General features: G+C 44.6%; 1 protein-coding gene across 5 annotated transcripts in view; it reads left to right on the forward strand.

Moving 5' to 3' along the window:
* LOC112228041 (neuropilin-1a) overlaps nt 1-13,792 on the forward strand; it is a 122,652-nt gene that overhangs the window by 62,392 nt on the left and 46,468 nt on the right. For all 5 annotated transcript variants that reach the window (XM_042308907.1, XM_042308906.1, XM_024393182.2 and 2 more), the window contains 2 exons: nt 3,716-3,871; nt 6,296-6,462. In XM_042308907.1, the coding sequence (XP_042164841.1) occupies nt 3,716-3,871; nt 6,296-6,462 (323 nt within the window). The remainder of the gene's footprint in view (nt 1-3,715; nt 3,872-6,295; nt 6,463-13,792) is intronic.

Genomic DNA, 13,792 nt, shown 5'->3' on the forward strand with positions numbered 1-13,792 from the left:
TCTCACATGACTGGCCTATCTGGGTGAGGTTTTTCACTTGTCTGACCGCTTGCATGATGACGAGTTTCTCACATGACTGGCCTATCTGGGTGAGGTTTTTTCTTGCCTGAATGATCTGAATCTAGGATTACAGGGACTCTCCACAACTATATTCAATGTGCAGGACAAAACTGAGGATATGATTAAGAAGTTGAAAGCTCTTTTCTGTCTGCATTAACAAGGACAACACACAGGTCTTTCCATCATTGTATGATTTTTTGGTTTGCAAATGAACTCAAGCTTACGGACAATGTAAAATGTGATATAGCGAAACACCTGAGTGAACTGTGTGCGCAATTATGCAGGTATCCCGAAATGAATGACACAAACAACTGGATTCTGTCACGTTCTGACCATAGTTCCTTTGTGTTTTCCTTGTTTTAGTGTTGGTCAGGACGTGAGCTGGGTGGGCATTCTATGTTGTGTGTCTAGTTTGTCTATTTCTATGTTTGGCCTGATATGGTTCTCAATCAGTTAGTCATTGTCTCTGATTGGGAACCATATTTAGGTAGCCTGTTTTATGTTTTGTTGGGTGGTTGTTTCCTGTCTTTTTGTTTTGTGCACCAGATAGGGCTGTTTTGGTTTTCACGTTTATTGTTTTGTATTCCTGTTCATGTTTGAGTTACCTTATTAAATTACCATGAACTATAACCACGCTGTGTTTTGGTCCGCCTCTCCTTCCCAGGAAGAAAGCCGTTACGGATTCGTTATCCCTTTCATGTCCTGCCTCCAGTCTACCGATATCTGAACAAGAGATCCTCATCAATATTGCAACAAGCAGTTCTGTGAAAATTGAATTTAATCAGAAGCCACTGCCAGATTTCTAGATTGGGCTGCGCTCAGAGTATCCTGCCTTGGCAAGTCGCGCTGTTAAGACACTGATGACCTTTGCAACCACGTACCTATGTGAGAGTGGATTCTCACCCCTCACTAGCATGAAAACAAAATACAGGCACAGACTGTGTGTGGAAAATGATTTAAGATTGAGACACCCTCCAATACAACCCAACATTGCAGAGTTATGTGCGTCCTTTCAAGCATTAACCTTTGGTGAGTTATTCACAATTTTGATGAACAAATAAGGTTTTATATGTAAGATGGCTAAATAAAGAGCAAAATTATTGATTGTGATTATATTGTTATTTGTGCCCTGGTCCTATAAGAGCTCTTTGTCACTTCCCATGAGCGGGGTCGTGACGACAACTCACTCATTCTTATGTTTAATAAATGCATCATATAGTGTGTCTGTAGCAGGCTTACAATGATGGCCACAAAAAAAAACTTGAGAGTACGCTGATCCTGGTGCTTAGAGGGGGTACGCAGCTGGAGGTTGAATGTTTTGAAGAGGTATGGGACTATAAAAAGTTTGGGAAACACTGTTCTAGAGGTTAATAAACTGGCTTGTAACAGTGCCAGACTTGGCTCAGGTATTTCATATAAAAGTGTTGCAAGGTGGGAGGTTTATCATTTCTCTAAAACGAACAGTGTTGATTAAACAAGCTGTGAAGACCTTGAGGGCTCAGTCTTTCACATTATTATCACCTTTATTTTCATCACTTGCGAAATGCATTCAGAAAACTGACATCTGTGTTCAACAATGGAGACTTTTACCATGAGACTCTCTTAGGAAATTCTGAAACTTTTACTTTACAACACTCTCAGAGTAAGGGTTCATATTACTGTCTTAGTGCATATAATGTTTCCATTGAAAACAAAGAAAATAAATAGCCACCAACAGCAATGTCTCTATCTTTGGGGGGGTCTAGAAAATAACAAAATAACACTCTTCTCACATCCAGAGTAATTGAGAGTGTGAGAGAGCGGGCCTGAAACATGGGAAGGCCATGGGGGAGACAGGGAAGACATAGAGGGGAGGCTGGGGTGTGTCCTGCCCTGTCTGATGAGTGCTGAGCACAGTACCTGTGGTTCCTTTTGGATCAATAGTGCATTAGCACGGAAGGCTGGAGGTACGCTCACCACAGGGGGCAATGAGAGGGTGAGGTGAGGATGAGGACTCCCATGTAGCGCCTGGGGAGCCTTCTTAGCCTTCTTCCCTCCCTCTCTCATTCTCCCTCCTTCGCTCCCTACTCCCTTTCTCCCCCGTCTCAGGCAGACTGAGATGGACAGAGAGTGTGGCTGTGGCAACCTCCCCCTCTTCTCTCCTCCCCTTCCTCTCTCTTCCCCCTCCCTCCATCTACCCTCCTCCCCCAGGACCATAGAGACCATAGAGTTCACAGCAGAGCCGTTGAGTCATGCAGAAACTCTAGGAGATGGCTAACCCTAACCCTCCTGTGTTATGATGCTGAATCTGAGCCATCAGTCCCACACCCTAGCTAACCCCTCTCTCCCTTTCATCTGTGTTTCTGGTTGTAAGGCCAGGCTGTAAGTGGCATGTCAAAGTGAGGGGATGTGAAAGGTTTAGAGGGCAGCAGGCTGTCACTTGCCACTGATCACAGGCTTACTAATCATAGATAAGCACCAGGCCTCCAGACCTGCTTAACATCTAGACAGAGGAACACACAGGCAGGCAGACACACACACACACACACACACACACACACACACACTCATAGACACAATATGGCGTAAGCTCCTTGGTTCACTTTTATTGCCCTCTTTTCTTTTGACATTCCCTTGTATTTCCCCCTTATCTCTGTTTGTTTGGTCTTAGTGGCCAGGTCATACCCAGCTCCGCTCTAAACCATCACATAAAAGAAGGCCCAGGAATTTATGACTGGTGTAAAACAGACAGAAGCCTCAACTTTGCCTTGTCTTAAGCAGGAGTCCCTTCTTCTTCATCTCTCTCTACGTGTTTTGTGGGCATGTGGGGGAGTTTTACCTTCAGGGTTGCCCATGAGGGGGTTGTGTTTACTCTGTATGAACAACAGAAAGGAATGTGCTGCCTATTTTCATTTTATTATTTAACTAGGCAAATCAGTTAAGAAAAAATTCTTAATTACAATGACCGCCTACCCCCCCCCAGCAAAACCCTCCCCTAACCCAATTGTGCGCCGCCCAATGGGACTCCCGGTCACGGACAGTTGTGACACAGCCTGGGAACGAACCAGGGTCTGCAGTGACGCCTCTAGCAATGCAAGGCCTTAGACCGTTACGCCACTTGGGAGGCCAACAACACTGCAGCTCATATGCTCCCAGTGTGCAGCGTTTTCCATGAGTTTGCCTACAACTCCAGCACCTGCGGAAAGTACCTGGATGTGCTTATGTTCTTCAGCTGTTGTACTGCGTATGAATACCCATGTGACAGATCTACAGCAAGCAGCAGGGTAGCCTAGTGGTTAGAGCGGTGGACTAGTAACCGAAAGGTTGCAAGTTCAAACCCCTGAGCTGACAATGTACAAATCTGTCATTCTGCCCCTGAACAGGCAGTTAACCCACTGTTCCTAGGCCGTTGTTGAAAATAAGAATTTGTTCTTAACTGACTTGCCTAGTTAAATAAAGGTAAAATTAAAAAAGCAAATACTGACTTAACTCTACTCACACTCCCATCTTCAGTTATTACCTCGGTAACTGATGATCTTTCTCTCTTGCCCCCACCCCCCCTCTCTCTCCAACCCCTCAATCTCTCGCTCTTTCGATCGCTCACTCTCCTTCCCACTGCCCTCTCTCTGTCTACCTCTCCATCTTTTTCTCTCCCTCACCCCTCCCCCCTCTGCAGTTGGTCCGTACATTGGGCGGTACTGTGGTCAGAACACCCCGGGTCGTATCATCTCCTACACGGGCATCTTGGCACTGACAATCAACACCGATAGTGCCATCGCCAAGGAGGGCTTCTCTGCCAACTTCACTGTGTTGGAGCGGACTGTGCCAGAGGGTGAGTGTTGTTTATCATTGATTGGCAAACTAGACCAGAGAAACAATCTAGAGGGAATTCATGATTCTGAGCCGAACCTGCAGTGTTGAATCTTAATTTGACGTGAATTGTCACAGCTAAATAATCCTGCAGCAAAAGGATTTAAACATTTAGTCCATAGTGTTGCTTGATCAGTGTTTGGGGTATTAGCTCGCCAAAATTAGGCTACGTGAAAAATGCAATACGGTTAATATAACCATTTGTTAGTGCAGGTTTTCAGTGAATTTATGTAAATCATGAAGTTCATGTGTGTGGGAAAATTCTCAGCAACAGAGTGATCAAATTAATTAAGATCCTACATCTGTAGCCAAACCCAAGCTGGATTTATCTGGCCTGGTTATGCATCTACCACATTTGCTGGGACTATACTGAAAGAGACAATGTGAAAATAAAATATTCAGTAGAGTTTGGTTCGGGTCAATACAATAGGGTGAAATGCCTTCACACACACAGGGTGGTCCCTGTCCCACTGCTATACACATTTACTTTAATGTGGCACTAAAGGGAGTTATTAAATCAACAGCTCCTGGTCTTTTCATTAAGTGGACGTGTTACAAGGCACGCGCAATCTCCCCCAGTTTATGAGGCCTGACTTTAACACAGCAGTGGTAGAGACACTGTGGGGCGGACAGACAGCCTCTCCAGACAGACAGTGTCCCAGCCACTAACACGGCATCATCATCGTCCTAGGGCCTGGCCCCCATGACCACAATTTTAGAAATGCTCCGACTAAACATTTTAATTGCGAAACACAACCACCTTGAAGCCAGTAAATCTTTCCACAGGCTCACCCAGTCAACCCCTCAACGCTACACCGGCGATAGCTGGTGTTAAATAAAACACTGATCATTCCAGATGGTTCTAGGTCCCCCATGGGGAGTAGGGATATGCATGTATGCACAGGCCCCTAGATAGACTCACACAGAGCCTGAGCACAGGTGTTGCTTTGATGGGAATAAAGCAGGCTTGTCTTCTCTCTTCTCTCCCTGTACAATGATACAGGGCGAGACCCAGATGCAGACACGGGAGGCAGATGGTTTGAGTCTCTGATATTTATTATAAACAACGGGCATGCAAGAGATCATAAACCAGGTCAGAGTCCAGGAGGTACAGAGTGGCAGGCAGGCTCGAGGTCAGGGGAGGCTGAATGGTCAGGCAGGCGGTCTCAGTGTCAGGGCAGGCAAAGATCAGGGCTGGCAAAAACCAGGAGGACTAGAAAAACAGAGATTGGGAAAAAGCAGGAGCACGAAAAAACACTCTGGTTGACCTGACAAAACAAGACGAACTGGCAACAGACAAACAGAGAACACAGGTATAAATACACGGGGGATAATTGGAAAGATGGTCGACACCTGGAGGGGGGTGGAGACAAGCACAAAGACCGGTGAAACAGATCAGGGTGTGACACCCTGACAGCCCTGCTAGGGTTCTCTCTCTCTCTCTCTCTGTGTGTACAGTATAGGGTGTGCAGCAGTCAGGGACTGTCTATGAGCTAACACAGATGGTCTCTCCATCTGCTTGAAGCCTTTCAGACCTGAGTCTCTGGGACGCTGCACAGCGCTGGTATACGCAATGTGCCTGCCTGAATGTGTGTGTGACAGGGTGGGTGACTAGAGACAGCAGTGTCAACCGGTGCCAGGGTCTGAACCCTGGGGTCATAGGGTCAGCGTCCAGACACCCCTCGACACTGATCCACACACATAGGGCTCTGGGGAATGACGTAGTATACTGGTAGTCGTATACTTACACACATTCACTCAGACACCCACACACACACACACACTCCCTCACTCAGGCTGACCCTGGCCGACTGCACCATGTCGACACAAACAAGGAGATACCCTCTATCCCGGGTGATACAGAGCATTCTGAGAGAATTTACGACCCAGAACTCTGACACACACTGACACTACATCTGCCTTAAAATCCCACAGGACAAAAATATTAGGATATTTGCACCATGTGCGAAACACAAACTGCCTACAGGGAGCTTTGAAGGAGGAATGAACCAGCACCAGCTCCAATGAAAAACTACTGGCTCCACTTTAATGCACAATAGTGAACTTAGCCCTACACTGAATGTTTTATGAATAAAGCTTTATGTCTTGATGTAGCACCACCGTTCCACTGTGCTTGCCGTCCATTAAAGCCTATGTGTGTGGTGGGCGAGAGAGAGGGAGAGGAAGCGGGGATCTTCTGAGGCGGTGCTGATGTGGCTCTTTATTCCGGCCACCAGAGTGCCAGCCCAGACCCTGCCAGTGAGTGTCCCTATCCTCGGGGACCAGCTCTGTTTTGGGAGTTGATGTGTACTCTAGCCTGGATGGTGCTTTCAGCTAAAAATTTAGACTAAAATGTCTCAACAATCTCGCTCTCTCTCTTTCTCAGATTTTGACTGTACAGACCCATTAGGTATGGAATCGGGGGAGATAGCATCAGAGCAGATCGTAGCTTCTTCTCAGTACAACCCCGGCTGGTCCCCGGAGCGAGCCAGACTCAACTACTACGAGAACGCATGGACACCAGGAGAGGACAACAACAAGGAGTGGATACAGGTATGGTCTGCGCCGTAACCTCAAAGCAATATATAATATATGCCATTTCGTAGATGCTTTTATCCCAAGATACATACTGTACATCAATGAGTGCATACATATTGGTATGGATGGCCCCAGCAGGATTCAAACCCACAATCTTAAAGTTGCTAGCGCCATGCTCTACCAATTGAGCCACATGGCATAGATCCCTAACATGTCACAGACTGTCACAGAGATGGCTTATGAGAAGAATGTGTGTGTTTATGCCAGAAAAAAGGCCATATACCTTATGAGTAATACTGTGAGCAATACTTCTCCAAAGTCAATTTACCCAAAGCTGTTTGGACACAAAACAACAACGGGCTTTTTGACTGTGTTATTGAAGCTGAATCACCAAAATGGCACCTTACTCCCTACTTTTGAACATTTCCTACGTAAAGCTCTTGTCAAAAGTTGTGCATTACATGGGGAATAGGTTAATAAGTAGTGGCATGGGCCCTGGTCAAAGTTAGTGTACTACATAGGCAATAGGGTCTAAAGTAGTGCACTACATAGGGAATAGGTGCCATTTCAGACTCAGACACAGTCTGATTCAGAGTGGTGACTACAGTAGAGGTGACTCCTTCCTACTTTCTAGTTCCTGGTCCAATTCCAGGAGTCTGTCTGCTGACTGTGTCCTCTGTGGACACCCCTGTGGCATGCTGGGTAAATCCTTTAAGGTGATCCAGAAATCTGACTACTTTCTGCTTCCTGTCTGATGGAACTCCAGGCTAGCTGTGGATTCCAGACACTCCACAAAGCTCTCGCTCTCTGTCTCTCTCTCTCTTTCTCTGTGGTTCTCCTCCTCTCCGACCTGATAATCGCTGGCATCCTGTCATCCGCTGTGGTGACTGCCCCAGGGGACATATCCACCACATCCAGTCACACACACATAACTTTGTTATCATTTGGTATTACTATACTGTAGACAAGAGTATGCATTTTAGAATATCTGGCATTATCATTCACAGAAAGGGAACTTTATATGAAAAGACTGGAGCTCTCAGTTTCTGAGTCTCTGATCCCAAGGGCATGACTATGTCACATACACTGGAACCTGTTATTGTGTTGACATGACAACCCCACTTGACCCAACCATACACTAATACCTATACACAGTTCTGAGCATATTTGATTTAGTAACCTAAAAGCCTCCAGGCCTTGTAAATGCTCAGACTTATTTTTCTATATTTGAGTTTTTTTATTAGGTCATACAATCCATCCCCACGTTGCTTAAAAGTTTGGCCAGACCATACGTATATAATCCTCGGCGGCCTTATAATAGATCCGTCCTGCAGCCAAATATTTACATGAGGAGGTCCATAAGCAAGGTTTTCCTTATTGCTATGAAAATATTGTCCTAAGGGCCCCTGTTGCTCCTTACAGACTAATTGAATCAGTGGCAGGGGTGTGTGTGTGTGTGTGTGTGTGGAGAGGGGCCTTGGCTCTGTGGGTGAGTGGGAGGAGGGTCCTTGGCCTGGCTGGGCTTGGCGGGGGCCCATTGTACTGGAGAGGAACCCATGTGTGTGTGTCCCAAATAGCAGCATATTCCCTATAAAGTAGTCTAAAGTAGTGCATCATATAGGGAATAGGTTGCGATTTGGGAGGCAGGCACACAATGCCCTCCCGTCCCGTCCCAGACTACTTCCTGAAGCAGTTCCTGTATAGGAGATGAGACAGACAGTTGTGTATCACTGATAGTCTCTCAGAGGGGAAATTCCACACTTAAGCCCTAAGATACCAGTAGTAGGTCAATGGGACAGAGAGGAGGTTACTGATCTACAGAACACACGTTCATACTGTAAACAGGCCAGGCTCTGTCGCAGCTGGCCGCGACCGGGAGGTCCATGGGGCGATGCACAATTGGCCTAGCATTGTCCGGGTCAGGGAGGGTTTGGTCGGTAGGGACATGCTTGTCTCATCGCGCCCTAGCGACTCCTGTGGCGGGCCGGGCGCATGCACGCTGACCAGGTCACTAGGGGCACGGTGTTTCCTCCGTCACAACGTGGCCTCTGGCTTCCGGGTTGGATGTGCGCTGTGTTAAGAAGCAGTGGGGCTTGGTTGGGTTGTGTTTCGACATTCGTCTCTCGACATTCGTCTCTCCCGAGCCCGTCCGGGAGTTGTAGCGATGAGACAAGATAGAAACTACTAAAAAACAATTGGATACTACGAAATTGGGGCGAAAAAAGGGGGTAAAATAAAAAATATATACGTATATACATTGTCATAAGTCTTATCATGTCTGGAATAACCTGTGAGTTTGACCAGAGAGTTAAGTGTATGAATGCTTCCCATCGGAAACAGTTCACGTATTATGACAACATTTTGTGATGTTTTTGTTTGTTTTGCTCTTTGGCAAGGGTTCGGGAGCCAAACTCTATGCACCATCACCGGTCATTGGTCAACAGTAGGGATTCTTCAATTAAGTGTTTGTTGTCATTCAACGAGAGACGACTCGTTTTCATGCAAATGTTTCCACTTGCAAGATACTGCACCAAACATCTTAGTTAGATCTCCTTGGCAAAAACGTCAAAATGAATGACATATCTTAAGTTGTCTGACCATTTTTAGGAAGTGTATACTGTCTACGATGTCTCAAGATGGACAAACAGTGCTTTTGCTGCTATTTCTCATTTTTCAAGCAACCTTCTTTTAAGGAAGTATACGAACATACTCGTTCGGTTCGCCTAGCCAAGTTCTGAAGCATGCAAATGCCTTTATGAACGTAGAGATCCTATGGCTTAGTTTCATCAACAATCAAGAAGCAATAATAACTTGCAAATGGAAGGATAAAACCAGCCGTTAAAACCAAGTGGGCCGTTCTGCTCTGTTCTGTTCTGCACTGCTTAACAGTTGCCACTTCATATACTACTCCCAATAATCAAGTAGACTTCATAGACTTTCTCTCCTAACTCTGCTCGTCATTTCAGATTGTAATTCAACTCTAAATGGTCAATCTCACGCTGTGCTGATGCCAGAGCAGTAGAACAACGATTTTGGAACAGTTCAGAGTGGTCAATATAGTATTGATTAGTCTGAGGATTTCTTATTTATTTCTATCATTTTATTTGGCAGTAAAATACAAACTGGATAAAAAAGGGGATATGCTCTGCTGGGTGCTCCAATTCCCTCCTCAGCCAATCAAATGACAAATAAGTCGAAGCCTGGCACATCTGTTTCTAGGGTAACAAAGAGTGAATTCCGTGGTTGGTATAGTGTGTCATTTTGTTAGATGAATTTAGTAACTATGTGTTCATTAACCAATTCAATTAAAACACTCTGTCCATTTCAGAGAATTTGTAAGGTTCTTATTTGCATAAAATGGACAGAGACCAGCCACCAAATTAGCCAATAGCGTTTATTCTCGAGAGCTCTACCCATCATTTCATGTACATTGGTTTATATGCCTCTCATTTTGTTATAAATGTCCCTCCTCCTCTCAGACAATGACAAAGCTGCTTTTCAATTCCATTCCAACACATACATATTGCTTATCATATGCTACCACATGTTACACAATCTACTGCAAGCCCAACGGTTTCTCCCCTCACTGGTTGGGGACCAGACATCCTTCCTGTTGTTAGTTTCACTGTGGTCACAAATTGTCTGTTAACACTTCCTCTTGGCCTATGTACAAACATATTCTTCATCAGACAGCATAGAATCCTATCAGTTATAATCCTACGTTAAATGTATACATCATTTAGTCATTATTCATAAAAATCCCATAACAAATGTATAATTTTATGAAATCGTTGCTGCTTCACTTATGCCCTCCCTGTGCTCATGAAGAGAGGTTTAATTATAACAAGTGTCATTAAAAGGCTGGAATTCTTCATTTCATTAAGCCTGTCAGAGGGAGGGAGCAGCAGCAGCCACAATCTCTCCACATCGTTAATGGCAGGTACCCTCACAGCAGCACGGCATAAATCATCATCTCATATGCCTGTTAGATGTATATAATCAATTCATTATTTATTTACTTCATTATCTGAATGCAATTTGCAGCAGACGTTATATTAGCTATTCGTGATGGGGGTGGGGTTTGACTTGTTGATATCTCGGGCATATTTCTGCCTATTGTTTATTCAGATAAAATATATCTACGATATCTAACGTTGGTTTGTCATCCATTTTAATGTTGCCTCTCTCAATCTATTGCGATAAGGAGCAGGACAATATCCTGGAGATTCTCATTCTAGTAATAGAGCTTGTAGTCCTAAAAAACTGAAAGGAGTTACCTTTGGTTCGTTCTGCCATTCCTAAGGGGGAAATTAATAGTGAAAGAATGGGGTTCAGGGATAAATGTAAAAAATAAGGTTGGAGGTTAACACAGACTTAGGATCTCTTATATGTTTGTTCTGTAAGATCTATCAGTTAACATGACCTTCATGAATTATGAAGCCTTTATGTGCTTTATGTGCTTGTTTTGATTACAGAAATGCTTCCAAATTCACAAAAAGGGACGTTAGCCGAAGATGATCTCACAGAACAAAATGTATAAGATCTCCTAAGCCTGTGTTACCAGTGTTAAAACTGGTAAACACAGGCCACCAAAAGTGTTGTCGCACAAAGGCCAGGGTCCGACGAGAACCCGGGTAACAGGCAAGCCTGGAGGAATGGGCCCACTCCAGAACCACGGAGCGGACAGAGTCAGGCACAAATACCACCTCGGAGCCCGAGACAGAGGGTTCGCCAGGCACGAGGTGGGAAGGATGGTCTCGGGCTCCAAGGTGGTAACCATGGGGTTATAGCGGCGAGACAGGGCATCCGGCTTGATGTTCTTGCACCCTGGCCGGTAGGAGAGGGAAAAGTTGAACTGGGTAAACAGCAGGGCCCATCTCACTTGCCTGGAGTTGAGGCTCTTGAAGGTGCGGAGATACTCCAGGTTTTTGTGGTTGGTCCACACAATGAAAGGATGTCCCGCCCATTCCAGCCAGTGCCTCCATTCCTCCAACACCATCTTCACAGCGAGAAGCTCCCGATTCCCCACATCGTAGTTCCTCTCCGTGGCTTTGAGGTGGTGCAACCATGGTTGCATCCTATTCAATATTTAGTGCACTACTAGACCAGGGCCCACAAGGCCCATAGTTGTGCACTATATAGGGAATAAGGTGTCGTTTAGGATGCAATCCAAAAGTTTACTACCTATTGAATCACCCAAAACCAGAGTTTCCCAAACTCAGTCTTGGGACCCACCCTGGGTGCACATTTTGTTTTTTTGCCCTAGCTCTACACAGCTGATGCAAATAACCAACTCATCATCAAGCTTTGATTCAACAGGTAATAAACTACCTGCCCTGAAGCAAGGCTACTGTCTCAGACTGAAATCTGTAATCATGCCACATCTGGCACACACACGCACACACACAAGTACACACACCTGCACACACATACGCATACCTGCTACACCCGTTAGACCCACCCACCTCACACATCATCCCTCTTTTTCAGGATAAAATAGATGATCAACTGCTTAGTAAAGCCGTGCATAATTTAACGGCAAAAAGAGCTAAAAACACGCTCGTAATTCCGTCAGGTAAACCCTGTTATGAATGGAAGGTCTTCGAAGGAGATCATAGGTTTCACAGCATTACAGCGTTGTTGTGGTTATAACATTTTTATGAAAGAGGAATTGATTATACTTTAGGCTAATGGCATTTTTTAAAAGACCAAACCAATGTAATAATATAACACCATCTAGGCAAAGTCTCGACATGGAATTAGAGGAAGAGGCAATAGTGATGAATCACTATCTATCACACTGTTCAGAAGTACTGTAGTCTGGTCCCAGACAAACAGGTCTGGAACCAGGCTAGTTTAGAAATACTGTGCCTGAACACGCAAGGTATCCGTTTGTTTGTTTTGGATTGCCAAAGAGGATCACACAACCTCCCCATGCAGCCAGAGATCTACTGTAGCTGGGAGTCTGTGTTTCTGTCTGTCTGGTCTACGACTACCAGCTGGTGTTTGACTTTGAAATACAGTAAGATAATTCCCCCTTTCTGTTTGGTGATCAGCTTTTTCTGTGGTTGTTGTTGTTTTTAGAGAGAGAGAAAGAGAGAAAGAGAGAAAATAAGAAGAGAAAATGTATTATTGTGTTCCCTGGAGTTTCCTGATTATTCATACAACCCACACACCAACAGATGGGGAATCTATTTTTCCCATGCACAGTCAGGGAGGCAAGGCAAAATAGAGCCCAAACTCAGTAAAAAACGAAACTATCTATAAACTATCCTTGAGAAGTGATTGTACTAACTTCCACCAGCTCAATTATGAGGTAGTCAAACAGTAAGATAATGGCTTTGGAAGTCATTGTTCTCTGAAATGAACTCTGTATTCCCTTCTGCTTCTACCAACCACACCCCACCCCTCAGCTATTCAGTTGGCAGCCTCATAACAATGAGTTAACTGTAACTGTAACCTCAGACAGTGATCCTGTTCCAGGGTCCGAGTCCCAAATAGCACCCTAGTCACTATATATATATAGAGCAATGGATGAGGATTATGACCTTGTCCGACACTGTCTGTGGTGATAATAATAGATGATTCATGGAAGTAATCTCATCGAACTTGAGGAACGCATGTTCCCTCAATTCTTTGGGGTATTGAGCATATTTCAGGTCTGCTGAGCACAAACTTGAACATTGAAAATTCTGTGCAACTTCCGGCACGCATTTACTGTGAAAACTGAGGCTGTACCCACTTTAAGTTACAGTTTTAACAGTGGCCAATCAGGCTGCTGTGTCTATTTGGTCATAATGTAGGACTACGAGAGTGGCCTACCATCAAAAACAATGTAGAAAAATGCATCCCATAACATTTGAACATGGGAATAGCTGTTCTGTCAATAGCAGCAAATGTGTTCAATGTAGGCTTACATTCCATGAGACTCTTTCAGACAAGGAGGTGACTGAAAATGTTGTGTTTGATGCAAGAAACCACTTCATAAAATAAAATGAATTATTATTTGCATGCCATTATTAGAGAGAAACAGACAAATTATGCTACCCTCTGCCTATTGGCTCCTTAGCTCATTCAAGAACATCTCAAAATACTTCAATGCCCCTTTAAGACATAAAAAAAGCTCTTTACCTGATTCACTTTTGAAAGATGGTTAGAAATGCTCACATGTTGTGCTCTTGTAGGGAGCAACCACTCCCCTATAACTTACTAACTAGCAAAGAATATGAACAAATGTGCACAGGTGGCTACATGCAGCTCTCACTTTAATATCAAAACAAGCTCATATACTCGCAACTACTCATGCTATAAACACAGTCCAGTTCAAAGTGAATGGCACAGATCC

The sequence above is a fragment of the Oncorhynchus tshawytscha genome, linkage group LG29 (genome assembly GCF_018296145.1).
Source record: "Oncorhynchus tshawytscha isolate Ot180627B linkage group LG29, Otsh_v2.0, whole genome shotgun sequence".
NCBI lineage: Eukaryota > Metazoa > Chordata > Actinopteri > Salmoniformes > Salmonidae > Oncorhynchus > Oncorhynchus tshawytscha.